Source organism: Panthera onca, chromosome D1 (genome assembly GCF_046562875.1).
Source record: "Panthera onca isolate mPanOnc1 chromosome D1, mPanOnc1 haplotype 2, whole genome shotgun sequence".
Classification (NCBI taxonomy): Eukaryota; Metazoa; Chordata; class Mammalia; order Carnivora; family Felidae; genus Panthera; species Panthera onca.
The window spans coordinates 38,993,171-39,019,111 of NC_138348.1; the positions used below are offsets into that span (position 1 = coordinate 38,993,171).

The 25,941-nt window shown below is 44.3% G+C and overlaps 1 protein-coding gene across 2 annotated transcripts in view; it reads right to left on the reverse strand.

The window, feature by feature from the left end:
* The window catches only part of NELL1 (neural EGFL like 1), an 875,786-nt gene extending 851,657 nt beyond the window's left edge, over positions 1 to 24,129 (reverse strand). The window contains exons 1-2 of one of the 2 annotated variants that reach the window (XM_060606214.3): positions 23,922 to 24,129; positions 15,487 to 15,615 (exon numbers count right to left, since the gene is read on the reverse strand). In XM_060606214.3, the coding sequence (XP_060462197.2) occupies positions 15,487 to 15,615; positions 23,922 to 23,976 (184 nt within the window). In that variant the 5' untranslated portion in view covers positions 23,977 to 24,129. The remainder of the gene's footprint in view (positions 1 to 15,486; positions 15,616 to 23,921) is intronic. The other variant, XM_060606213.3, reaches the window with a different exon arrangement.
* Between the last annotated feature and the right edge of the window lie 1,812 nt (positions 24,130 to 25,941).

Sequence of the window (25,941 nt, forward strand, 5' to 3'; positions counted from 1 at the left end):
CTTTTAAAATTCTGTAAGCTTTTCTCCAGAACTGTGCTGTCTAATACAGTAGCCACTAACCATATATGGTATGGTACTTAAATTTAAAATGCTTCAAATTAAATAAAATTTAAAATTCAGTTCCTCAGTTATAGCAGCCACAATTCAAGTGCTCAGTAGCCACATGCGGCTTGTGGCTACTGTCTTGGACAGTGCAGATCTAGAACATTTCCATCATCATATAAAGTTCTATCGGACAATGCTGTTCTGGAATAGTCAATTCCAATTTTTTTAATGTCTCTTTATTTTTGAGAGAAAGAGAGAGAGAGACAGAGACAGAGTGTGAGTGGGGGAGGAGCAGAGAGACAGGGAGACACAAAATCTGAAAAAGGCTCCACAGTCTGAGCTGTCAGCACGGAGCCCGACCCAGGGCTCGAACTTGGGAACGGCGAGATCATGACCTAGGCCAAAGTTAGAGGTTTAACCAACTGAGCCACCCAGGCACCCCGCCAATTCCATTTTTAAGAACTGCAAGTGACCTTGGTGATTTAACCCAGCCTCTCCCTTTTACATAGTAATAAAATCTAATGGTAAGGAACACAAGGATATAAACATGAATCCAAAAAACCAACTGCATAAGATCTAGAACCGAGAACTGAGAGAAGAGCCATAGTAAGTGAGAACAAACAAACCTCTGTGGGGTTTTGGCCCATAATAAGGAACTACTGAAGTAATCAGAGATGTTTAGCCTGAAGAAAGTAAGGATGGAACACCTTGAAAGCTGCCTGCAAATACCTGAGAGGCTATTTCATGGGAAGAGGATTTACACTTACTCTGTGGTCACAAGTGCCTCTACCTGCACGAATCTTTCCTGAGTGCCAACTATAAGTGCCAGGCAATGACATCATGCTGGGTAATGATTTATAACAGAAAACAACACAAGCAGAGACATGGACTGATCTATGATAGACTAGCAGACGGACAAAGTTAAATGAAACAAAGAGAAATATATCATTTCAATTACCGGTAACTCTGAAGGACTAAACACCAGGAAGTAGTGGTTGATAATAAAACAGGGGACCTCATAGGGAAGAGAGTAGGAGAAGGCCTCATTAAGGAAGCGACATTTAAGAATGAGAGCCAGGTACAGAAAGTGCAGGGACAAGGAGGTCTTCTAGGCCTCTTGCAAGGAGGAATGGTGTGGGTCAGGGAAAATCTTGGTGTGCTCATGGAACCAAAAGGTGGCCAATGTGACTGGAGTGATTTAGGTGGGAGCAATAGAAGGGAACTGCATTAACCCAAAATTTGTGTTCCCTTAAATTATTTCTGAGAAAGTAGCCTAAAAACAATATGAGCTGACTCATGATACAATGTTATCTCCATCACTGGAGGTGACCAACCACAGGACTGGACTAAAGGTTTGTTGGACAATTAAGGATTCCCTTAAAGAATGTTCTCTATGGAAAGGTATATATATACTAAGAATTTAAAAACCATGGGCAAGGAGGCATGCACAAAAACGCACACTGAAAAATCTGAACCAAGCCAAGTCTCCATCGATAGACAAACAGATGAGTGCATTGAGGTGTTCTGGATCAGTTCAAACTAATGAACAAGATCTATATGTCCTCAAAAGAATAATTGTGAGTGAAATAAGTTCCAGAAAGATCCATACTGAATGATGCCATTTATATAATTTTTAAGCCACACAAACCATTCACTGAATGTTTACTGTATGTCCAATAATGAATCCACTTACTTAATCCAGAGAACAATCCAGGAGACAGATGCTTTATTATCCCCATATCACACATAGGAAAAAAAATGAGGCAAAAAGAAGTTAAAGAACTTGCCCAGCATTATATAGCTAGTAACAGTGAGAGCTAGGATTTCAATCTGAGCAGTCTGGCTCCTAAGACTATACATTTAGCCACTATACATATGCCCTCCTTATATTTCTCATATGTGAACACATATAAATGTGGTCACACACACACACACACGGACTGAGTACTCACCAACCATGTTAGTGACGGCTGGTAGAAAGGTTGAAAGAAGAAAGGCACTGAGAGGGGAACACAGATTTCAAATTATTCTGAGATTTTTTAAGGTTCTAAGCAAACAGACAAAATGTTAACATCTGATTCTGGGGGACAGTGACAGCATCGTTGCTTCTTTTATCCCTTGTGCTTGTACGTGTTTTTCTTTTGTTTGGCAGAGTAACTCCTAGTCAAGTTAAAACATTGTTATGACCTTAAAGACCCAAGGCCCAGAGTAGTTACGTAATATACCAGCAGTCAAGTGAGGGAACCATGCTAGAAGCTGCATCCCCAGGCACGGGGTCCTATGCCTACTGTGCAACCCTGTGCTGTCAGGCAGCTCATGTGCCGTATTTTTTTACCAGGATGTAAGCATGAGGGCTGAGCCAGCCTAGCTCATCAGCACATCTTGGCTCCACTTCATGCACCGGCTACATCCACGAAAAGTTGTATTTAAATAAAATATTTGCATATCAAATCATATTTTTCCACCGATTTACATTCTAATTTTAGAGATGTGTTCCCACAGAAAGGAATTTAGTCCCAATATGTTAAAACAAATCCCAATTAAGAATCACAGCATGCATCAGACAGCATTGCTGTCAATGCTGATCTAATTCTCCCACAAGGGTCTCTCAAGAAAACCCTGGTCAAGGGGCGCATGGGGGGCTCAGTCGGTTAAGCGTCCGACTTCAGCGCAGGTCATGATCTTGCGGCTTGTGGGTTCAAGCCCTGCGTCAGGCTCTGTGCTGACAGCTCAGAGCCTCAAGCCTCTTCAGATTCTGCGTCTTTTTCTCTCTCTCTCTCTCTACGCCTCCCATGCTCACACTCTGTCTCTCAAAAATAAATAAACATTAAAAAAAATTTTTTTTAAAGAAAACCTGGTCAAAAGGCCACAGAGACTACATTTTAAATGGATACACATTTAAGTGTAGCCCCATTGGTTACTTCTGACTTTTGCAAGTTCTCTTTGGGCTGCCAAACGGATCACCAGGTATTCATCTGCAGGTATTCAGCAGGCCCCTCCCAGTGAAAGAATCATAAAATTCTATTAAGTGGAATTCACCAACTGACAAGACCACCATCTGTCCTAGTGGATTTAAAACACCTGCCAAAGAGATTTTGGCAGATGTCCTTCGCTTTCTCTTTTTTTTTTTTTTTTTTTAACGTTTATTTATTTTTCAGACAGAGAGAGACACAGCATGAACGGGGGAGGGGCAGAGAGAGAGAGGGAGACACAGAATCGGAAGCAGGCTCCAGGCTCTGAGCCATCAGCCCAGAGCCCGACGCGGGGCTCGAACCCGCGAACCGCGAGATCGTGACCTGAGCCGAAGTCGGACGCTTAACCGACTGAGCCACCCAGGCGCCCCCTTCGCTTTCTCTTAAGAGAAGCTGTATCTTTATCACATTACATTTATTTATCCACTCCTACTCTGATATATTAGGGAAAGAAAACCTGGAGGTGGAGTGGGGCTGAGACATAGACTCTGCAGGTATAGACTCCTGAATTCAAATCCCCTGTCTGTCCCTACAGATAATGTGAGTTACTAGAACTCTCTAGGTCTTATTTCTTCATCTGTTCGAAGGATATGAAAATAGTACAAAAGTAATAGGGTTGATGGAAGGATTAAAGGACAAATAAACTTTAGGAGTTGAGATAATAAAAAAAAAAAAATCCAGTTCAGACAACTGATCCATCCTTGTTACAAAGTAAATAGATAATTGCAAATACTCTTTGGGAGAAAATAACACAGAAATATTTTCATGCATTTAAAAACATAAATTGTTTAAAGTTATCTGAACTTAAATAAATGAAGTTATCTGAAATTACTCTATACTTCCTTGCTTATTGTCTGTTTCCCCTCAAGAGCCGGACTTTGTCTAATTTGCTTACCGTTATATTCCTTATACTTGAAAGAGTGCCTAGCACATAGTAGGTATCTGCTAAATACTTAATGACAAAGTGTATACTTGCTGAACTCTTAGTAATAATATGGATTAACATTTAAATTTGTTATTGCTAACAATGAATTTATGTTATCTAAATTTACCCTTAAAATATTTTGTATCATAGACATTACCATTATTACCCAATGTCCAGAGAGAAAACACATCCCAAGAGGTAAAGTAATTTGCCCAAGGTCAATATGTTAGTTTGGAAGTGGTGCATATACATAGCAGTTTCTAAAAGCATTACTATCTTTTTACATTCTCTGCTGTCTCTCTCCATCTCCGCTCTCCTTAATGTACTATTTGATGGGAGAAGGAACATGACTGAGAAAACAGATTTAAGTGCAGATGTTACAAGTGTGAAGATTTAGGAAATTATTTATTTTCTCTCTGATATACATTTAGTCACACAGCCACTGAATGATTTTCCCAAATATGCCAGTGCAGGTGTTAATTTGCCTAGAGAGGAACCTGAAAAACCCTCTCCATTCCCACAGCTTGCTTGAGTTTTATTTTGGCAAGAGCAAAAATACCTATATTTGAGAAATGCTGGTATGTGAACTGAATCACTCCACTAATTGATTAAATGCAGAGTTATACTAAATCACTCCACTCCAAGTGAGGTTGCCTTGTAAATGCTCCCAGAGGTAATTAGTGACTAGGCGCATCCAATCAACAGAAAAAACAATTCAGACTTGGGCAATAGTGGGTGGCAGGAAAGGCGGACGATCAGCATTAAACAAACCCTTTGGGTAACTCCATCTTCCTCAGAGTTTCCGAGCATTAAGAGCTATAACTCAAGCTTCAAGTACCTTTTTGTGAAAATGAGTGCCCATGAGCAGTGCGCCTATGAACACAAACTGCATATATTTAATTCCTGTCCATTTTTCAAGGTCTGCTTGAGATGCCACCTCCTCCAGGAAGCATTCCCCAGGTCATCCAGTGAGAAGTTTCTCTTCAACGTACTTGGGACCTTTTTCTATAACCCACGACAATCCAGCTCTCTTCTCCTCTCCATTCGAGTGTCCAAGGGCATTCTGTGTTTGCCCTTCTCGGCTATAACCTCATTGGGGTCAAGATCTTTGCCTTTGTGTCTGTGTCTCCCACAACATCTAGCACAAATCCTAGAATGCCTCCATCTTCTGGAAGTATCCCACATTAGCCTCTGTTCTATCTCGTCACAGAAAACATGCTACTTGAAAGATACTTTTTTCTTTAGAAACTCTTCTAAGATAGAACTCCTATAAGGTAGCATTTTACTGGCAGAAAAAAAAAAAACCAACACATTAAAGAATCTTCACCCATGCATATTCTAATTCACTTTTATAAATGAGACACCAATGGACAGACACATCCTCCCCACCAGGTAACACCAAGGTACAGTCAAGTCAGGGAGAAGTAGAGTTCCAAACCCTCAGGCCTTCTCTGAGTCCCATTCAAGGCAAAGCAGAGGTATTCCAAAATGACTTTGACACTTTGACAAGTCTAAAATGACTTTGACACTCTAAAGCTGGTATTTAGGGTGTTTTTCAGCTTAGAAAAGATCCATGCCAGTCTTACCCATAGCCATTCATTCTCTCTGCCCCCAACCCCAATTCCTAATATAATTGGTTTCAAGTAAGAAGTGGATAAAAATCATACTTATTCAATTGTCTGCACTACACAAAGAAGGCAGTGACAAAGACAACCGTAAAAGGCTAGCTAGCCCCCAAATAATCCTATCAGGCTTTGGAGCCGGTATGATAGAAGCGTTTCCAGTTAAGCAAGCTTCCTACTTAAATTCATCAATATTATTATCAGGCTAGCCAATGAAATGAAGGTTTTCACTCCCTTAATACACATCAACTCAGAGCTAGACTTAGAATGGTGAAATAGGAGGAGGAATAAAAATAAATGCAGGAAAGAATGATGAGTTTGTTTTTTACACTTTACGCATTTCAAAGTACCTTCTTATAGTTTGTCATTTAATTCTTACACTCAGTCTGTGTACCCTTCCCATTTCCGGATGAGGAATCTGACCCTTGAGAACATTAAGTGACATATCCACTAGTACCCCTAAGTACTCCCTCAAGGTACTTTCATTTACTCATTGACAAAATGGGGCAATAAAAGTACTTACCTTATGTGGTTGCAGTGAGGATGATATAAACTATTACATATAAAGTTCTGAGCCCTAATCTTCTGCCCCTTCCCCAATCCTCTGCTTTTCCCACTATCCCAATATACCTCTGCACGTTAAAATCTGACGCTAACAACGCACAAGACAGATGATATACATAGGAGAAGGCAGCCACAGTCATATTCTATTATTTAAAAATGTATGAACTCACATCAAATGACAGCTCACCATGTACCAACTACAGGTGTGGCTCTTTATATGTATTAATTTATTTCATCCTCACTACAACCATATATACCATATATATACAATATAACAATACATATTACATACATATAATATCTATATATTACATATATATAATATACATATAAATACAATGTATATATATATGATCCCATTTTATCAACGAGTAAATGGAAGTACTCTAAGGCAGTGAGCTTAAGTAGCTTGCCAGTTACTATCATGTATTCATATTGAAAGACAGAATTTTGAGGGCACCTGAGTGGCTCAGTCGGTTAAGCATCCAGCTCTTGATTTTGGCTCAGGTCATGCTCATGATCCGTGGGATGAAACCCTGAGTCAGGCTCTGCAGTGACAGTGCAGAGCCCAATGTGGAATTCTCTCTCTCTCCCTCTCTCTCTCTGCCCCTCCTCCGCTTGTGCTGCACTCTCGCTCTCACTCTCTTCCTCTCTTAAAATAAACATTTTTTTAAAATATAAGAATTAGGGGCACCTGGGTGGCTCAGTCGGTTAAGCATGCAACTTCAGCTCAGGTCATGATCTCATGGTTCGTGGGTTCAAGCCCCGCGTCAGGCTCTGTGCTGACAGCTCAGAGCCTGGACCCTGTTTCAGATCCTATGTCTCCCTCTATCTCTGTACCTCCCCCGCTCAGGCTCTGTCTCTCTCTGTCTCAAAAATAAATAAACATTAAATGTGTGTGTATATATATATATATATATATATATATATATATATATATATGAATTAAAAAAAAGAAAGACAGGATTTTGTAACATGCCCGTATTAAATGTGGTGTGGTGACGGGGCGCCTGGGTGGCTCAGTCGGTTAAGCGCCGACTTCAGCTCAGGTCACGATCTTGCGGTCTGTGGGTTCGAGCCCCGCATCGGGCTCTGGGCTGATGGCTCAGAGCCTGGAGCCTGCTTCCGGTTCTGTGTCTCCCTCTCTCTCTGCCCCTCCCCGTTCATGCTCTGTCTCTCTCTCTCAAAAATAAATAAACGTTAAGAAAAAAAAATTTAAATGTGGTGTGGTGAAACAGTAAAAGCTCAGAGCCTGTCTAGACCTTCACAGTCCAATATCGTAAACCCCAGCCACATACAGCAATTGAGCACTTGAAATATGGCTAGTGCGGTTGAGGAAATACATTTTGATTTTGAATTTGAATTAATCTGAATTTAAATTTAAAATGAATATTCAATGAAATAGCAGCTTTCCAGACATTGGTTGTCAGTCAGTGAAGGGCAGTGATCCTCGAGAAATGGAAAACAATACAGATGAGTGCTACCATTACCCAAGCTTATTGCTCCAAGAGAGTCCCCGCGCTGTGTTGGAGGGAGGAGGAACTCAGGCAGAGCCCAGCAACTTCCCTGAGTTGAGGTGAGGAAGTTGAGAGTTTGGGGAGACCAAGGCACTTAGATTTCACAGGACAATATACATGAGAGGAGATGACAGCAGACAGAAAAAATATGGATCTCTCTTAAGATCAGTACTTAGTGGATTGCATACATGTGATAAAACTACCAAAAAACACAGAACCAGAGCCCAAAAGGTAACAGTGCTCAACATACACACAGGACTGAGAACACTGCCTATTCCCACCACTTGAGCCAAAAAATCTCACGATTTATAGGGAATTGGGTAGAGTACACAAAAGGATGTGCTTCTGTGATGGGAAATAATTAGCTCTACTCTACCTATTAGCACTAGCACTGCTCTTGGCCATCTAAATGTAGGATCCAAAATGTAGGATCCTTAAATGTAGGATCCAAAAAGATCAAATTGTTTCCCAGTAACTTAACTGTGTCCTAGAAAAATACCATGAATATTTATAAGAATACAAAAATAGCCAGCACCAACAAGGTAAATAACAATGTCTGGCATTCAATCAAAAATTACCAGCCATGTAAGGAAGTAGTAATGAGAAGAAGAATTAACCAATCAAAATTAACCCAGCACTGATATAAATATTAGAATTAGCTGTCACAGAAATATAAAGCAGTTATTGTAACTGTGTTCCATCTATTCACAGAGTTAAAGAGAGGCATGGAATATTTTTTAAAGAGTCAAAACTGAACTTACAGAGATGAAACTATAGTATATGAGATTTTAAAAAGCACTAAATTATAATAATAAAAGAAACTACAGAATAAAAGCTCAGTGACCTTGAAAGTGCAGCAATAGAAACTATTGAAAATAATAGAGAGAAAAGAGAATTATGATTTTTTGAAATGAACAGAATATCAGTAAACTGGCACCACTAAGCAGCCCAACATACATGTAACTTGGAGTCCCTAAAGAAGAGAAACAGGGACAGAAAAAATACTTGAAGATATAATGGCCAAATTTTTTCCAAATTTTTTGATGAAGTGCAAGAGATCTCACACAGAAAAAAAGATGAAGAACATCACACCAAGATACATCATAGTCAAACTGCTCAAAATCCATGATAAAGAGAAAGTCTTAAAATCATGAGAAAGAAAATTACCTACAGAGGAACAAAGATAGAATGATACATATTTCTTGTTGGAAACAATGCAAGTGGTAAGACAGTGAATCAACATCTTTAAAGTACTGAAAGAAAAAAAACTGTCAACACAGTATTCTACACCCAGCAAAAATATTTTTCAAAAAATAAAAACAAAACACTTCTTCAGACATGCAAAATCCAAAAGAATTCATCACCAGCAGACTGGCACAATAGGAAGTGTTAAAGGAAAGCCTTCAGACAGGATGAAAATGATACCAGATGGAAAAGAAAAACACAGGAAAGAGTAACTACATGGGTAAATATGTGATTGATTTTCTTATCATCTAAATCTGTTCAGGCACTTGGGTGGCTGAGTCAGTTAAGGATCCAACTCTTGATCTTAGCTCAGGTCGTGATCTCACAGTTCCTGAGTTCAAGCCCCGCATCAAACTTGGGATTCTCTCTCTGCCCTTTCCCCACTCTCTCTCTCTGTCTCTAAGAAATAAATAAATAAATATTTTTTTTAAAAGATAATTGACTGATTAAATAAAAATAATAATAATGATGGGGCTCCTGGGTGGCTCAGTCAGTTGAGCATCCGACTTTGGCTCAGGTCATGATCTCGTGGTCCGTGGGTTCAAGCCCCGCATCACGCTCTGTGCTGACATTTCAGAGCCTGGAGCCTGCTTCAGATTCTGTGTCTCCCTCTCTCTGCCCCTTCCCCACTCGTGCTCTATCTCTCTCTCTGTCAAAAATAAATAAACATTAAAAAACTTAAAATAATAATAATAATAATAAAATAATGTCATATGAGGAAGTAAAATGTGTGACAAAACAATGGTCAGGAAGAAAAAAGCAAATGATTGAAATGTTCTTATACATAAGGTTGCATACTCTCACTTGAAGGTAGACTGTAATAACCTAATGTTGTATACTATAAACTCTAAAGCAAAACTAAAATAAAAAAGAGTTATAGTTAATAAGCCAACAACAGAAATTAAATGGTACCATTAAACAAAAAACTTCAGTTAATCCAAAGGAAGCCAAAAAATGGAAAAAATGGAACAAAGAATAGAGGGAACAAGTAGAAAACAAATAGAAAAAAGATGTATTTAAATATAAACATGTTGGGGCGTCTGGTGGCTCAGTCGTTTGGGCATCCAACTTCGACTCAGGTCATGATCTTACTGTTCATGGGATGAAGCCCCACTTTGGGCTCTGTGCTGACAGCTCAGAGCCTGGAGCCTATTTCGGATTCTGTGTCTCCCTCTCTCTCTGCCCCTCCCCCACTTGTGTTCTCTCCCTCTCTCTCTCTCTCTCTTTCTCTCTCACAAAAATAAATAAATGTTAAAAAAATTTTTACACACACACACATATATATTTAAATCTGTCAACAATGACATGAACAGTCTATGAATAGTCTACATACCTTGATAAAAATATAGATATTGTTTTACTGGTTACAAAGGAAAAAGGAAAAAATAAAGCAAAGACCCAACTACACTGCCTATTAAAAAAGCACTGAACATGCCACACCACATTTAAATCTCAAAATAACTATGATCAGTGAAAGAATCCAGACCCAAGATCATATTGTATGATTCTATATATGTAAATTCCTAAAAAACGCCAGCTATTCTATAGTGACAGAAATATCAGGAGTTGCCTGGGGATGAGGGCAGAGAAGTGCAGGAAGGAGGGATTACAAAAGGGAAAAAGAGGAAGCTTTTGGGGTGATAGGTATGCTCATTGTCTTGACTGCGGTGATGGTTCCATGGGTATATTCATATGTCAAAACTACCAAATTGTACACTTTGAATATGTACACTTTATTATTACAGAATATGTCAAGTGTACTTCAGTAAAGCTGTTTAATTTTTAATATCTGACACTTACATGAGTATGTATGGAATAGCTTGGCAAATCTACTTTTCAATTTTAAATTTTATTAAATCTAAATATAGACCAATTATTTCAGATGAAAATTTAGCATCTAAATCAAGGTATATTATAAGTATGAAATACAAAACAGATTTTTGGAGACTTTGTAAAAACTTACAAAATATCTTAATAAATTTTTGTATTGGCCATAGGTTGAAATAATATTTTTAGTATGCTAGGTTAAATAAAATGTAGAGTTAAAATTAATATTAGTCATTTCTTTTTACTCAACATGACTACCACAAAAATTAAAATTACAAATAGGCCTCATCTTGCATTGCTATTAGACAGGGCTGCCCAACAGTGTTAACCATCCTGTGGTTGACAAAATGAGGGGCCCCCCTCCCCCAGCAAAGACGTCCACCTCCTAATCCTGTGAAATTGTAAATATGTTACCTTACATAGCAAAAGAGACTTTGTGGGTGTGATTACATTATGAATCTTGAGATAAAAAGATTACCCTGGATTGTCTGAGTGAGCCCAATATAATTATAAGGGTCTCTATAAGGGGGGAAAAAGAGGCAGAAGAGTTAACATCAGAGAAGACAATATGGCAACAGAAAGAGAGAAAGAGGGAAATGGGACAACAGAGCAGAATTTGCAATGACACTGCCATGCAAGGAATGTGGCAGCCTCTGGAAGCTAGAAAAGACAATAAATCAAAGACCCCAGAAGGAACACAGCTCTCCCAACACCTTGATTTTAGCCCTCCTGAAGCCCATAGACCTCCAGAACTATAAGATAATAAATCTCTTTAAGCCACTAAATCTGTGGCCATCTGTTACAGCAACAATGAGAAACTAATACAGACTGTGCCGCCTGAAAGTGGGATGCTACTGTAACAGATAACTAAAAACATAGAGGTGCCTCTGGCATTGAATAAGGAGCAGAGGCTCAAAGAATTTTGAGAAGCATGAGAGAAAAAGCCTAGACCGCTAACAGACTGTTAGCGGAAATATGGATGTTAAAGACCCCACGGGTGAGGACTCAGAATGAGGTAAAGAACATGGTACAGAAAACCTGTATCATCTTAGGCAACATTTAAATCATGGTGAACAGACCATTAGTAGAAACACGGACGTTAAAAATACTGCTGGTGGGGTTCCTGGGTGGCTGCGTCAGTTAAGTGCCCCACTCTTGATTTTGGCTCAGGTCATGATCTCACGGATCATGGGATCCAGCCCTGTGTCAGGCTCTGTGCTAACAGCATGAAGCCTCCTTGAGATTCTCTATCTCCCTCTCTCTCCACCTCTCCCCTGCTCACGCGCTCTCTCTTTCTCTCAAAATAAATAAATAAACTTTTTTTTAAATACTGCTGGTAAGGGTGAAAAAGGAAATGGAAACCGGAAGACACAGGATCCTTGTTACATAGTAGCAGAAAGCTTAGTTGAATTGTGTCCTGTAGTAATGCGGAAAGCAAAACTTCCAAAAGATGAACCTGGACATTCAGATGAGATTTCCAAGCAAAGTATTGCAGGTATAGACTGGTTTCTCCTTGCTGCTTATAGTAAAAGACAACAAGAAAGGGAGACGGAGGGATGAGCTGACAAGCAGAAGAAACTAGGGCCCAAGGAGTAGGAGAATTCTCAGCCTATTTGGACTGCAAAAGATGATAAAATTAGGAGATTCCCTGTCAGGAAATTCTGCTCTGGGAGAAAAGCCACAGGCATAGCTGAACAACTTTCTGCTAATGCCTCTGATGATCAAAAGTTCAGAAGATACAATCACAGGACGGCTCTTTGAAGAGATCGGGTATGTGACTCATGGCTCCCCTCAGTCATCTTGGCATAGGCCAAGAACAGAGATGGGGGTATCTAAGATAGATCTGTGGGGGCGCCTCTTGTCCGATGCACCAGAGGCCCTAAATGTTCCTGAGAATGTTATACCAGCAGAAACACTGCCAACTCGGACTGAAGAAAACGGACAGGATGAAACGAGAAAAGGCTGACAGACTTCCAAAATACTACAGGCAGGAAACAGGCTGCTAAAACTACTCAGCCACACACCCATGCTACTCTGCCTGAAAAAGGAAGAATAACTCAAAGGAATGAGTCACGAGCCCAGAAGGCAGAGCCAAGGACCACATGGGATTATTCCCTGGCCCTGCTAGATTTCAAAATCTCTTGGGACTCGTGGCCCCTCTCCTTTCTATTTCTTTCCTTTGGACAGGACTGTCTATAACGGGCACCCTACACCTACACAACCACTGTATTTGGGAAACAAATTACCTGTTTCCTACTTTTCAGGGATCCACATGTGGAGAAGAGTTTTGTCCCCAAATGTATGATACTCAGAGGCACAGTCATACCTGATGTAGATTATTTAGATCATCAGCTGACAAGACTGGATAAGATTCTAGACTTTGAGCAGATGCCATAATAGGTTATGACTTTGGGAGATACTGGGATGAGGTGAATGTATTTTTCATGTGGGACAGAAATTAACCTTTGGAGGCTAGAGGGCAGACTGTGTGATAAGCAAAATAATGGCCCACCAAAGATGTCCGTGTCCTAACTGCCAGAACCCACAAACATGTTACCTTACATGGCAAAAGGGATTTTAGCATGTGATTCAATGATGGATCTTGAGGTAAAGAGATTACTCTGGAATACCCAGGTAGGCCCAATATAACCACAAGGGTTCTTAAGGGAAAGTCCTCTTCAGTCAACCTCCCATAATGAAGTTACTCTTCCCCCAGAAGTGAAAACCCCTCCCCATGGCTGGAGTCTGCTAGATGTCCCAGAGGTAGTTGGCCAAAGCAAAGAGTACACATATTAACAGATTTCTTGCCTAGGAAGACCGTACTTGTGGAATAATTAAGTAAATGAACAGTGAAAGTAGGCAATAAGGCTTTTACAGAGCATATTGGACAGAGGACATTTTAATTCAATTAAAAATGTGTATTTGTCACCTACTACACGCCATGCATGGTACTTGGTTCTAGAGATGTAGGGGTACCTAAACAGACACGACTTCTGCCTTCATGAAGCATGGCCTCCCAACAGTAATTGAGCAGACCGACCTTGTACAATGCAAAAAGAAAAGTCATTCCATCTTGTATACTCTTAACGATACCCACTTTAGGGACTTCACCAATTCTTTAGTAAGAGTAAATGGAAACTAACATGTCCATAGGCTTGTTATATATCATCATATAATGTCTGTAGGTTTATTACATGTCATTAACAAGGCTTAAGTTATCTCTGCAGTAAATATGTAAATCTCATCCCTTAATACTGGTCCAGTCATTCTAAAACGATCCTTTTGCTATCTTCACAAAAGGCCGAGTTAAAAGAACTCTGCCAGGAATTTTCACAGAGGAATACCGAAGCTGCCTATCACATCTAATCAGGTCACTCCCCTACAGCAAGCTCCGCAAAGGCCCCCACAGCACTGAGAGTAAAGTAAGAGACCATGAACCCGGCACTCCAAACAGGGGTAATAATTACAATAGCTAACAAGTATACACGGCCTTCCACCTATCAGAATGGATACTGGCCATAAATCATCAGCGTACCTAAACCCCTGGATATCAGATCTGCCCACGGGGTCCAGCATAACCCAGCCCCTGCCTGCCTCTCCAGCCACTGACCACTCTTTCCAATACTAGCCACCCTTCTATTGGTTTCTGCCTTAAGACCTTCATACATACTATTTTTCCCTGACCAGAATGCTCTGAACCCCCACCCCTTCCTACACCGGGCTTTCTATTCATTTTTCAAGTCTCTGCTGACACATCAATTTTCAGGGTAACCTTTACCTGACCACCACCATTTCTCCCCGTACTACTCTTTGGCAGGCTATACATCCCCTTCACAGTAAGTACAGCAATTGTCATTCAATGATTCCTTGGGTAATGACTGTTTCTCTCATTACATTTTAGAACAGGGGCTGCACCTTTCTTATTTACTCTTACTGGTACCTGGTAACCCTATTATTAGCATGTTGCCTGGTCCAAAGCAGGAGCTCCAGACTAACAGCTAGTACTTATTAAGGATCCACGGTATGTGTTAGACGCTGTCGTAACCACTCCGATGGACTGGCTCCTCTAATCCTTGTAAGAGCCCCAGGAGGTAGGTACCAGTATTTTAGACGAGGACATCAGCACAGTTAGGCTAAGGGACTGCCCAAAGTCTCAAAGCCAATAAGTGGCAAAGTTAGAATTTGATCTCAGGCAGTGGGCTTTTAAGAAACATACTATACTCCCTGGGTTACTAAGGACCAAGTAAGTTGCACCCCTAAATTCACCCATAAAACATCCTCTGTTATGGATGAATGTTAATTCATCCATAAAACATCTTCCGTGCTCACGTGCCCATTAAATGAGGGAGAGAGAGAGAGAGAGAGATCTATGAATAAGGATAGGTGTAGGTATAGTATAGGTACAGGTAAAGATAAAGATAACAGTTAAAGAAATATCATGTAAAAAAAATAATATGGCTGGCCAATGGCTTTCAAGGGCTTTGCAACTTCAATCGACTTTAGATCCCCCCAAAAAAAATACCCAAGGAAAAATTTCACCACCAAACCAAATATTTCACAACCATGCCTCTAGTGCCCCTCCTCTCACCCACAGAACACACCCCCTCGACTATCTGAACACCTTTGGCATTTCCGAACATTCCTTATGACAATAACACAAGAGAAATAGCAGAGATGATCTTCCGACAAACACACACCATATGAACACTCACCAGACAGATCCTCCTTCCCCAAGCTCTGCCCCCGTGCAAAGGAGGCGGTGTCTTTACCTTGAAATAAATACGCTTTGCTGGCATTGTGCAGTCCAGACACCTGAGTGACTCCAGCGGTGGTGTTCACGAGGTCGAGCTCAGCGATAATATCCACCTGCAGGTCAGGGTCCGTCCCGAATCCCACCACTGAAAAAAAAAAACAAAAACAAAAACACAAAGAGCTGTCTTGGCTTCAAATATAGACTGCTGGCGGCAATATGGAACAGAAATTATAGAGGCCAAGAGTGGCACGGCATACCAGGAAGCCAGTGATGAGTGCGTGCATATGCTACCTTCCAGAGGGAAAGGAGGGCAATTCTTTCCTCCAAGGGCCCAGTGATATTGTAGTTTCCTTGTCCCCACCCCCACCCTCATTCCCCATGCATTAAGGATTGATGATCTCTTATCCAAAACCCTCAGGGCCAACTACATTTCAGATTCAGAAGGTATTATCATATCAGAATGTATTATCATATCAGATACTGTGGCCTATATACATTTGATGGAACACCCTAAGCAAAGTCTGAATCAGTACCCCACAATCAAAACACAGTCTTTCTGGAGCAAAAACTATGAAGTTGTCCTCTAGTTGGCTAAACAAAGACCATACCTAGCCTCCTATCAGTTGAGGTCAAGTTTCACCACCAAATGAGTTCAGCTCAGGGGTAGTAGCTTCTGCCGTCATAGGAATTTTGAAGGAACTTTGTGCTATCAAGCTTTTTCAGATCTGGGGACCGAGGATACTGGATAGTAGCCCTGATCTACCTGCTTCAGAAACTGACGCAGTAGCAAACCCTGACACCACCATCACTCTGGAGAGTGTTCCCTATTCATCATGATTCAGAAGAGGACAAAGAAGAGGGATCCCTGGGGCGCCTGGGTGGCTCAGTCGGTTAAGCATCTGACTTCAGCTCAGGTCATGATCTCGCGGTTCGTGAGTTTGAGCCCTGCGTCGGGCTCTGGGCTGACGGCTCAGAGCCTGGAGCCTGTTTCTGACTCTGTGTCTCCCTCTCTCTCTGCCCCTCCCCCGTTCATGCTCTGTCTCTCTCTGTCCCAAAAATAAATAAACATTAAAAAAAAAATTTTTTTTAAGAAAAAAAAAGAAAAAAAAAAAAGAAGAGGAATCCTGCCCTTGTTCGAGATGGGGGTTGGAGGGAGTGGCCAAAAAAGAGAAACAACAGAGAATTCCCGCCAAGGGGATTCCTGAAAGTTAAATACCCTGACAACAATGTTGGAGAACCTTAGTGCAGGGAAACATGGCCCTGAGCCTTACCTAAGAAAGGCAAATGCCTGAGGCTTTCTCTCACCCAGGGGGCGTTCTGTGCAATGGCACGCTTGTGATTGCAAAGTGACTTCCGATTACATGGATTCATAAGGCTAGAGACCACTGTAACGGACTGTGTTTAAGCCATAAAGGCAGCATCTATCTACACTTAGCATCTCAGTAGTGCAATTCTGATCGCACAGTCAGAAATGTTTTAATCAGCAACAGCTGTCAACTTTCGTCTGCTGGTAATGCAGTTGCTGAGGCAGGATTTGGAAAGCTCACACCGATTTGTCCCAGAGAGGCTGAGTGAAGGCTCATCAGGACATCATGAGCTATTACAACCTCATCAGCTCTCTCACCTTCACCCCTTCCTCCACAGATTTGAGGAAGGAAATCTACCCTCTCCTTACTCTTTTCCTATGAGGAAAAACAGGAGCTGCTGTAGCAACAGAAGGCTGGTCTGGCTGTAGCCTGTCATTGCCAAGGCGGACAAAGGGTTAAACTGAAGGCACAGTAAACTGCCTTCTCCGTTTCTGCCAGGTTTCTCCTTGTCCTCTAAGCTAAAGGTTCAAATTTGCCCCTTCCAAATGCAGCCACTTATGAGACCAGTTTACTCAAAGACAAATCTTTCTTCTACTCACTCTGCATTCACGCGTTCATTTAATACCTTTTCAACAGGTATTACTGAGTTTTTACTATCTAATAATATGCATGGCTGGGCACTGGAGCTGTCTTCCTGGAGCATGCATTCGTAGGATAAGGTGTGAAAAGAGGACCAAAAAAAAAAAAAAAAATAGATAATCCGAGTTGGCAATAAATGCTATGCAGAAAATAAAACAAAGTGATGGAATACAAAGCACCTTGGGTGGGGCTTTAGAAAGCACAGTCAGGGAAGGTTCCTTTGAGCTGAAATGTGAACGCCTGCAGGGGCTGGTAATGGCAAGATCTGGGGAGAAAGCTTTCCAGGTGTGGAGAACAGCACACTGCAAACAATGTTCAGGGCACAGAGAAAAGTTGGTACAGTTAGAGCAGAGTGGGCAGGGGGAAAGTGGTAGAAAATGAAGCCAAAGACTAGACCCTTCCTTTTGAGCCACAACAAGGAGATGGATATTATTCTAATTGCAATAGGAAATCATTGGAGGGCGTGGGGGGGGGGTGAATTTTTTTTTTAACATTTATTTATTTTTGAGAGACTGAGACAGGGTGTGAGTTGGGGAGGGGCAGAGAGAGAGGGAGACACAGAATCTGAAGCAGGCTCCAGGCTCTGAGCTGTCAGCACAGAGCCCGACGCAGGGCTCAAACTCACGAATTACGAGATCATGACCTGAGCCGAACTCAGAGGCTCAACCTACTGAGTCACCCAAGTGCCCCTTGAGGTGTGTGTTTAAGAGGAGGAGGAAGAGGATACGCTCCAACTTTACATCATGATCTCACTTAAGTTCCCATCCTACTTGCTCATCCCTCACACAGACTCAGTTCGCAAAAACTGATCCCAGAATACCAACTCTGTGCAAAGAAGCACTGAGCTGATGGGCGTCTATTGGCTCAAGTCATAGCACCATGAGCCTCTTGTGAGACTGGTGATGTTTTTCTCAAAGTGAGCTCAGATATCAGCGGTTCTGTGATCACCTTGAAAAGGCAGGAAAAGAACTAATATTTCAGTTTGATCTATAGTGTTGTACACCTATATGGCAGAAATTAAATCAAGAGTTATCTCCAGAGAACCTCCAAGCTGGCCTTTCTCTGGCTAGGAATTTAGAAAGTGATCTGGGGAATGTGCCCTTAGCCGGACAAGAAGAAGGAAACGTCCCTGTAGCCCCAGTACCTCACACAGGGCCTGTCAACTGGTACACCCTGAATTTAGAACCTAATTAATTGACGAGTGGATGCTGTGTCACTGCTTTAGGTGACAATGACCTCAGAGCAATATGCATATCTGGGGACACCACCAGAGGACAGGATGGTATTCAGGCCAAGGAGACGTTCTTTAAAAACTGGGGGTAACTGAATTATTGGAGTCAAATGTTTACCCCTTCCAGACCCATACCCTTTGGCGTGTGGCTTTGCAGTTCCTTCTACTAGAGTAAAAGTAAACTCTACGTCCTTGGACTTTGAGCCTGGCCATGCAACCTATTTGGGTCATTGGGATGCTTGGGATGTTAGCAGCATTACACAAGCAGGGGCTTGAATGTGCTTGTGTGGTAGGGCTTGTTCTCCTGTGATTCTGCACCATGATGAAAAGAACATGACTCTACTGGTCCACTGGTCCAAGGAAACTGAGACACATGGAGACACCCCACTTGAGTCTGGCACCATGACCGGCCAAATCTGACCTAAACGAGTCAAGACGACCAGAAGAGCCTACAGACACATGAACCAGCATAAATGTTTTAAGCCACCGAGTTCTGGATGGTTTGTTATGCAATATTATTGTGGCAGCAGTTGACCTAAGCAGGGACTAAAGACCCACTATAATGGTCGTTCTTAAAATACTCCCAGACTAGGAGCCCTGCAACTAGACAAGCCTACAAGGCACCCAAACAGATTCTGTAGAACTAGCAGCACACCCCATCGGTGCCCTTGGCTCCTTGTCCCCAAGTGAGAATACGGCACACTCAAACTAGAAAGCATTGCGGAAACAACACTAAAGGAAGAGTCAACTTCAGTCCTGTCTCTGCCCCCTACCAAAACTTGGAAAAATCACTTCACTTCTCCAAGACTCAGTTCCCTCGTCTGTAAAATGGGGATGATCATACCTGCCTCCCAGCCTCATTAAGATTCCCTCATAAGGTTCTTTTTCCCACATAAACTGTGGGAACACTCCTAGGACACACCTGGTGCCCAGCTGGGCTTTGCCACATCTGTCTCTCATAAGACAGCTCCCTGGTCTTCAACTCTATAGAATTGTACAAAATATACAGGTGGCCCCCTTCCTCCCAATCCCTCCACATGCCCAACTGACCTAGAAGGGCTTCTCACTCTGGCTGTGCTTTGGGAAATCTCAATATTAAGTCTACTCTCATTCCTCCTCCTTGAGCCCATAAGTGAAGGGATTCCCCGGCTTTAAGGTAACGGTATTGCTCTTGTTATGAGAACATCCCATAAAAACAGAACAAGAGAAATCAATTAGGCTTCCAGATACAGTTTTCTTCTCTCCCTTTAATTGGTCTCCTTCAGAATGAAAATGCCTCGTGCCCATAGCAGGATGCGCAAATGATCGCGCTTTACACACTGCCGAGGGAATCAGAAAATCTATTAATAAGGTAGCATTTACGTGGCCTCTCCTGAACCTTCTGTAGTAGGAGAGTGTCAGTTCCATAAAAAATAATTTTTTTTATTTTAATGTTTCTGCTTCTTGTCCACGCATGGAACTCCTGCCCTTTCCAAGGAAACTCTATTAAAGTTTTCTACTTTGGCCGTAACTGCTCTATAAATGTCTGAAGCTGGGAATTGGAATTAAGCAGGATAAAAAGCTTCTAGGGAAGAAACATTTTTTAAAACCTGGAAGGCAGTGTGTCACCATCACAGAGGCACTTGAGGCCTGGCTCTATGATTCAGAACCTCCACCCTAATCTCCCAGGACACCTGCTATGGCTGGCCTTAGCCTTGCCCAGGGAATACTCAGGCCCCAAACCCACTCAGCACACCATCAGCACCCTGGGCCTAAGCTCCCAAGCAAATCCTCCTGGACCTGGCTCACTTCAATCTAATCCAGCTCATTGTCCATGATGACAGGTGCTTTCTCCTCATCAACACAGTGGAAATAGACGCTGTGTTGAGATGCTCCAAGACCTCGTTTAACTGCAAGATTTCACAACCAGTTGATCGGATTTGGACCCCTGGACTCCTACAAAGATGCTTAATACCCCAAAAGCAATATCTTTGAAGAATATGCTCTATGCCTGTTCTAAGTCAGGCAAATACTGCACATAATTATGGCAGGTTGGGGGCTCTGTTCACAGTTTTATGATTTCAGAGTTAATGAATAGCCCGGGAGGTGCTTCAAAAAGAAAAGCTCTCCTTTCCAGCAGGTGGCAGCAAAAGGCAGCAAAAGGGGCCCCAGGGGCTCCCTGCCCATCCCCTCCACCAGGGCCCTGGTGACCAAAACAAACTACAAAAGAGAGTTTTGTATTATTCACACATCCAAGCCACTGGAGAAAAGCCACGGACATAATATCTTATCACCCTTATTACTGCAGTCTTCTAAATGTTCATTATCAATTATCAACGATGTACCTGAAAATCCCAGAATTATTTTCAGCTAGAAATAACAAGAACTGGAAAACAGCACCTCCTATCTTGACTCCATTTAACTCTCTAAAACAAGTGCCCTGAACAATGAGCAATTTAAGCAGCTTCCTGTGACACCTATCATTAGATCTTTTCATATGTAACTGCTACTGCAAGGCAGTGCTGCTTTAATTAAAATGTGCCTGATATCATCTATTCATTTCCATTAAAAGGCGGTGATATCTGAGAAGCTCACTAAGTGAACCACATGTTTATTTCATCTGGGACTGTTAACAGCCCAGAAAACAATTGCCCCACTTGACAAATAAACTTTCCAAGCGGCTGTTCAGATCCTGATAAACTAATCACGAGCCAGGCTCTGCTGCCATAAAGGATGGATGCTTGCTGCAGGGATGATGGTTCCTGGGCAAATCAAAGAGGCTGCCCCCAGAAAACTGCTGATCATGCCCCTTCAAGACACAAGAAATTGTAAGTGAAACACTTGAGATATAATTCCACACCCCCCCCCCAAATCCTGATTCTTCTGATAATTTTTGCAGAAGAACTATGTGGCCTCTGGGGTTTAAGTGCCAAGTGGCACAGAAAACCCAAGCTCCCTAAGCAACTGCCACAACCAATAGGGCAGATCCTACCATGCTTCCCTTCCCTGCCTGGGTACAGGCTGTGTCCTCTGCCTGGTATGCTTTCCCCAGTCTGCCCTCCTGGAAAACTCCCTAAAGCCTTCCAAGACACAACTCTCAAATGTCACCTCCTGATTAAAGCCTTCCCAGACCACCAACCACCCCTCCTCAAAATTCAAGCCTACCATTCCTCCTCTGTATTTCTTTCATTGAAACTTCTTATACTTCTCCCTCTCCTAACCCCCATCAATCTGTAGAATAAAAATGTTTTCCAGTTTCTACCTAGATTCTCAGCTAAGCTTGAAGTTCCTGGAAGTCAAGCACCAAGTTGTTTCCTCTTTGCATACACAAGGAATCCTGGCACCCAGCAAGGCGCTCCACTATTTGAATGAACGAATGAATGAATGAATGAATGAATCTTCCTACAACAGAATTATTACAAGACTTAAAAGAGGTTGGTGTGTGGGGAAGGGGAAAAGGCTGTGTTCTTAAAGGTATCCACTAACAATGCACCCCAGAGACACAGTCACTCATTCTGGGATGGAAGCACTTTCTGCCGACTTTTCACAAGAGTAATGAGAACAAAGGATCTAGGCATACGATAATGATGTGCGCTTGAGGATGTGAAATGACCAATAAGCTGCCCCTCCCCCATCTAGTTTCTCTCTCTCTCTCTCTCTCTCTCTCTCTCTCTCTGTTCCTCGGTAAGATGCCCACCAGCACCAGATGCGCACAGGACTGGTAGCCCATGTTCTGCACTAGCCTCGCCCGTCCTGATCTTCCGGGGGCGCATTTCTTCCAATGTGCTCTTGGTTTTAAAAGACTAGTTCATCCCGATGTACCCATACCCAAGAAGCAACTGTTCTCGGCTGGACTGAGCCTTGGCGTCTCTGCAGCCTCGGGAAGCTCAGGTGAAGATACGAAAGGGATGGGGATTCCTTTTGTCCCTGGAGAGTCCACACCCCTCGCTCTTCCATTAAGCAAAGGGAAAGCTGCTACCCCGCTGGCGAAATGGAAAAGGTCGGCAGGAAGCTCCTAGACGCCCAACTTTGTATCCTCAGGCGGGCTAACTGCCAAAGAGGGGCGCCTGGGGCGCAAGCGGAGGGAACTTTTGGGCCAACCAAAGCCGAGCTCCCCTCCCCAGCCCTTTTCCAATAAACTTGCCACCTGGCCTGGGAAGGAGGCTTATGGCTCTAGAGAAGGGAAATGCGAGCGGCAAAAGAAGAAAAGATAAAGGGAGTAGTGACTACACGCCGGTTCTGGGTGCAAAGTCGACAGCGCGTACTCAACGCTGGCTAGCCCGGGAATAAAAATTCGCCACGCTCCCGCCCCCACCCCCCGCATCTGAGAGCCGTATTTTTGCCCATAAAGTGCCTACTCCACCCCACCCCACCCCCATCTTCCCACCTCTACCATGAGACCCGTGGAGAAGACGACTGAGAACGGGTCTCCAAACCCCTTGAGATATAAGGGCTGGGGCAAGTGGGAGCGGATGGAAGGAGATGCGCTTGGAGTCCTCACAACTGCGTCTCTGGAGGCAGAACCAAGTGGGGACTTCGGAAATTATGCCAGTTATCCTAGTCCTCCCTCCACAATCCAAAACCGCAATTACAGCAAGGAAAAACTGGTTTGGAGCTTGAGAAAATCTCCCTGGATTGTCTCCACGGTTCCAATTCACCCGAATTATTATTCGTCCAGCCCTTGAGGGCAGGGTGGAGGGGAAGACAATGTTCCTGGAGTTCCCCTGGGGAGAGTCAGGAGGGAACGAGGGGAGACCGCGGAATCCCGGGGTTCGCCCGCAGCCCTCACCCCGCACCCTGCCCTCCCCGGCCGCGGCCGCGCCCGCCCGAGGGCCGGAAGCGCTCTCTCTGCGGGCGCGACTCCCACGGCTGTCCCTTCACGGCTGTCCCTTCTCAACCCAGCCCGGCACTGGGAGAGAGGTTTTCACCGCACCTTTCAAGTTCGGGGGTGTAGGGTTTGCGGGCCGGACTTGCTGTGGGTTTCGACCCGGAAGCCGGTTACTAGCAGCAGGAGGGTGCGCCGGTTCGGCCGCGCCCCTCACTCCAGCGTCCGCGAGGCCGAGTCTCCAAGAAAGGGGGCACTCATGGGGACATCTTCCAGCCCGTGAGTCCCACTTCTCACCCTTTTATCTGCTGCAGGGCAGAGAGATCCGAGGGACCCATCCACGCCTCGCCCCCTTCCCGGACCAGCGCGGAGCTCGTCTCCAGGTCTCCCGACGCCGGTGCCGGCTCTGGGCACAGCGGCGCGGCTCCCCCCCTTCCCCGGGATGCCTCCGACCGCCCAGCCGTGCTTACCTGTCCTGGCGGTGCACACGCAGAACCACACAACTAAAATCACATCCCTCGGCATAGCTCCCGAGGGTCCCCGCCAAACGGGGCGCGCGGAATCCAGGAGGAAACAAATGCGCCTCGATCCCGAGGCGCGCCGGGCACGAAGCCGCCAAACTTGCTAGCGGGCAGCGGGGGAGGTGGTTCGGCAGCGCCGGGTGCTGCGCTAGGGGATCGCGCCCGGGAAGGCGGCCCCGGCCGCCCCGCCTCCAGCCCGCCCCCCACCGCGGGCGGTGGCAACACCGGGCTCGGGCCCCGGCCCCCGCTGCGGCTGCGCCCGCCTCCGAGCTGGGGCGCGAGAGCGGGGCTCCGCCACTCCGGCAGGTTGCGCTCGGCGCGGGGATCGGGTTCTCCGGCTTCGCCCGCGGAGCTGCGAGGCCCCGGGCTGCCGGCGCGGAAGCCGCTACTACCAGGAGCACCGGGACTGGAGTCCCGGGACGCGCGGCAGAAAGGGAGACGCTGAAGACGCAAGGCGCCCCCTCGGCTTCACGCGCTCCAGCCCAGCAGCGCTGGCCTTGCTGCTGTCGCCGTCTCTGCTTCGCCGCCGCTGTGGGGGCTGCCGAAGTTGCCACAGTGCATCCCGGCCGAAACGAAGAGCAGCCGAGCCCTCGCGGGTGGATTTTTTTCCCGGCGGGAACCCTGACCCCCGCTGCGCCACGGAGCGCGCCCAGCCCCTCCCCGGAAAACAATTACTCGGGATTTGCTTCGGCAACTGGGTGGGGGTGGGGAGGGGCGAGTGGACTGAGGGGGCTGGCGGCGGAGTCTGCGCTCACACCTGTGCTCTCTCCGGTGGCCTCGATCACTGGGTACACGCTTTAGGGGTGCGAGGGGAGGGCGCTGAGGCAGGGGGTGCAGAAGGGTCCCCGCGCTGGAGTGAGCTACAGTGGGGGCTTGGGGAGTCTGTTTGCAAACCTTCCGGTTCTACAGGGCAAATGCTGCCACATAGGGGAAATTCCTAACCATTTTTTTTCTTGGTGACTTTCTTGATGGTTCTGTCAAAAGCCCTACTCTCCTTTCATAGTTCTATTTTGGCCTGTCCTGCAGTTCCTCTGGGGCCCTCCCCCCACCCCAAAGCTATTCCCTGGGGAGCAAAGTTAGACTTTGTTGTGGGTAAGAAGTCCACCTCCCACTATGTGACCCCCCTTCCGGACCCTGGGCCTTCCCTATAAAGATGTCCCACCCAGGTTTTGTCGCACTTCTCTATCCCGGGATGTTATTTATAACTAGGATGCAGAGTGGTGAAATCAGAGATGACAGAACCTCTGATTTAGACCAAATGCGCCCCGCAGGATTTAAAGCTCCTCGGCTCGCTCACACTGAGCTCCCGTGAGCCCACCCACTCCTTGAACATTTACAGGCTCAGGGGAGGAAAGAAACTTCTTTGCACAGCCCTCCCTCATTTCCTGGAAACCAGTTCCAACGTTTCAAAAGTCTCTTCACTGATAAAGATCTGCCCTTCTCACTTCTGGCACCTCCTTCACTTTCCATATTTCTAACCCCTACATAAGTATGACCCCAGGAGACCCCCACTGAAGGTCACCCAATTGGCAGCCCTGCTTAGAAGAGAGAAGCTTCTATCTACATGTTCTTACGATCTCTGCCCTATTTTTCTGGATATTTCTATATGCCAGCCGACTGGCCCTTTACAGTGTGGTCCCTGGGCAGATGAAAAAGAAAGTGAACAAACAGGTAAATTCGAACCCCTGATGGCTGAGGAGGAAGAAGGGAAGTCAACAAAGAAGTGTATTGTGCTCTCTAGTAGTGGAGCTGAAAGATTAAGAGGTAAACTGATGTCAAAGCTAAACTGATTCTCCAGCTCTTCTGGGATTCAACTCAAGCCCACAGGGGATCTGTCTGCCTTGACCTGGTATTTTCATTACAGAGTCAGGACTTTTTCCTTCAACCTGGAGCAAGTTGCATTTAAAACTAGCATTAAAATCACACATCTTATAGAATATAGGATTCCTCAAGTTTAGGTGGGCTTTAT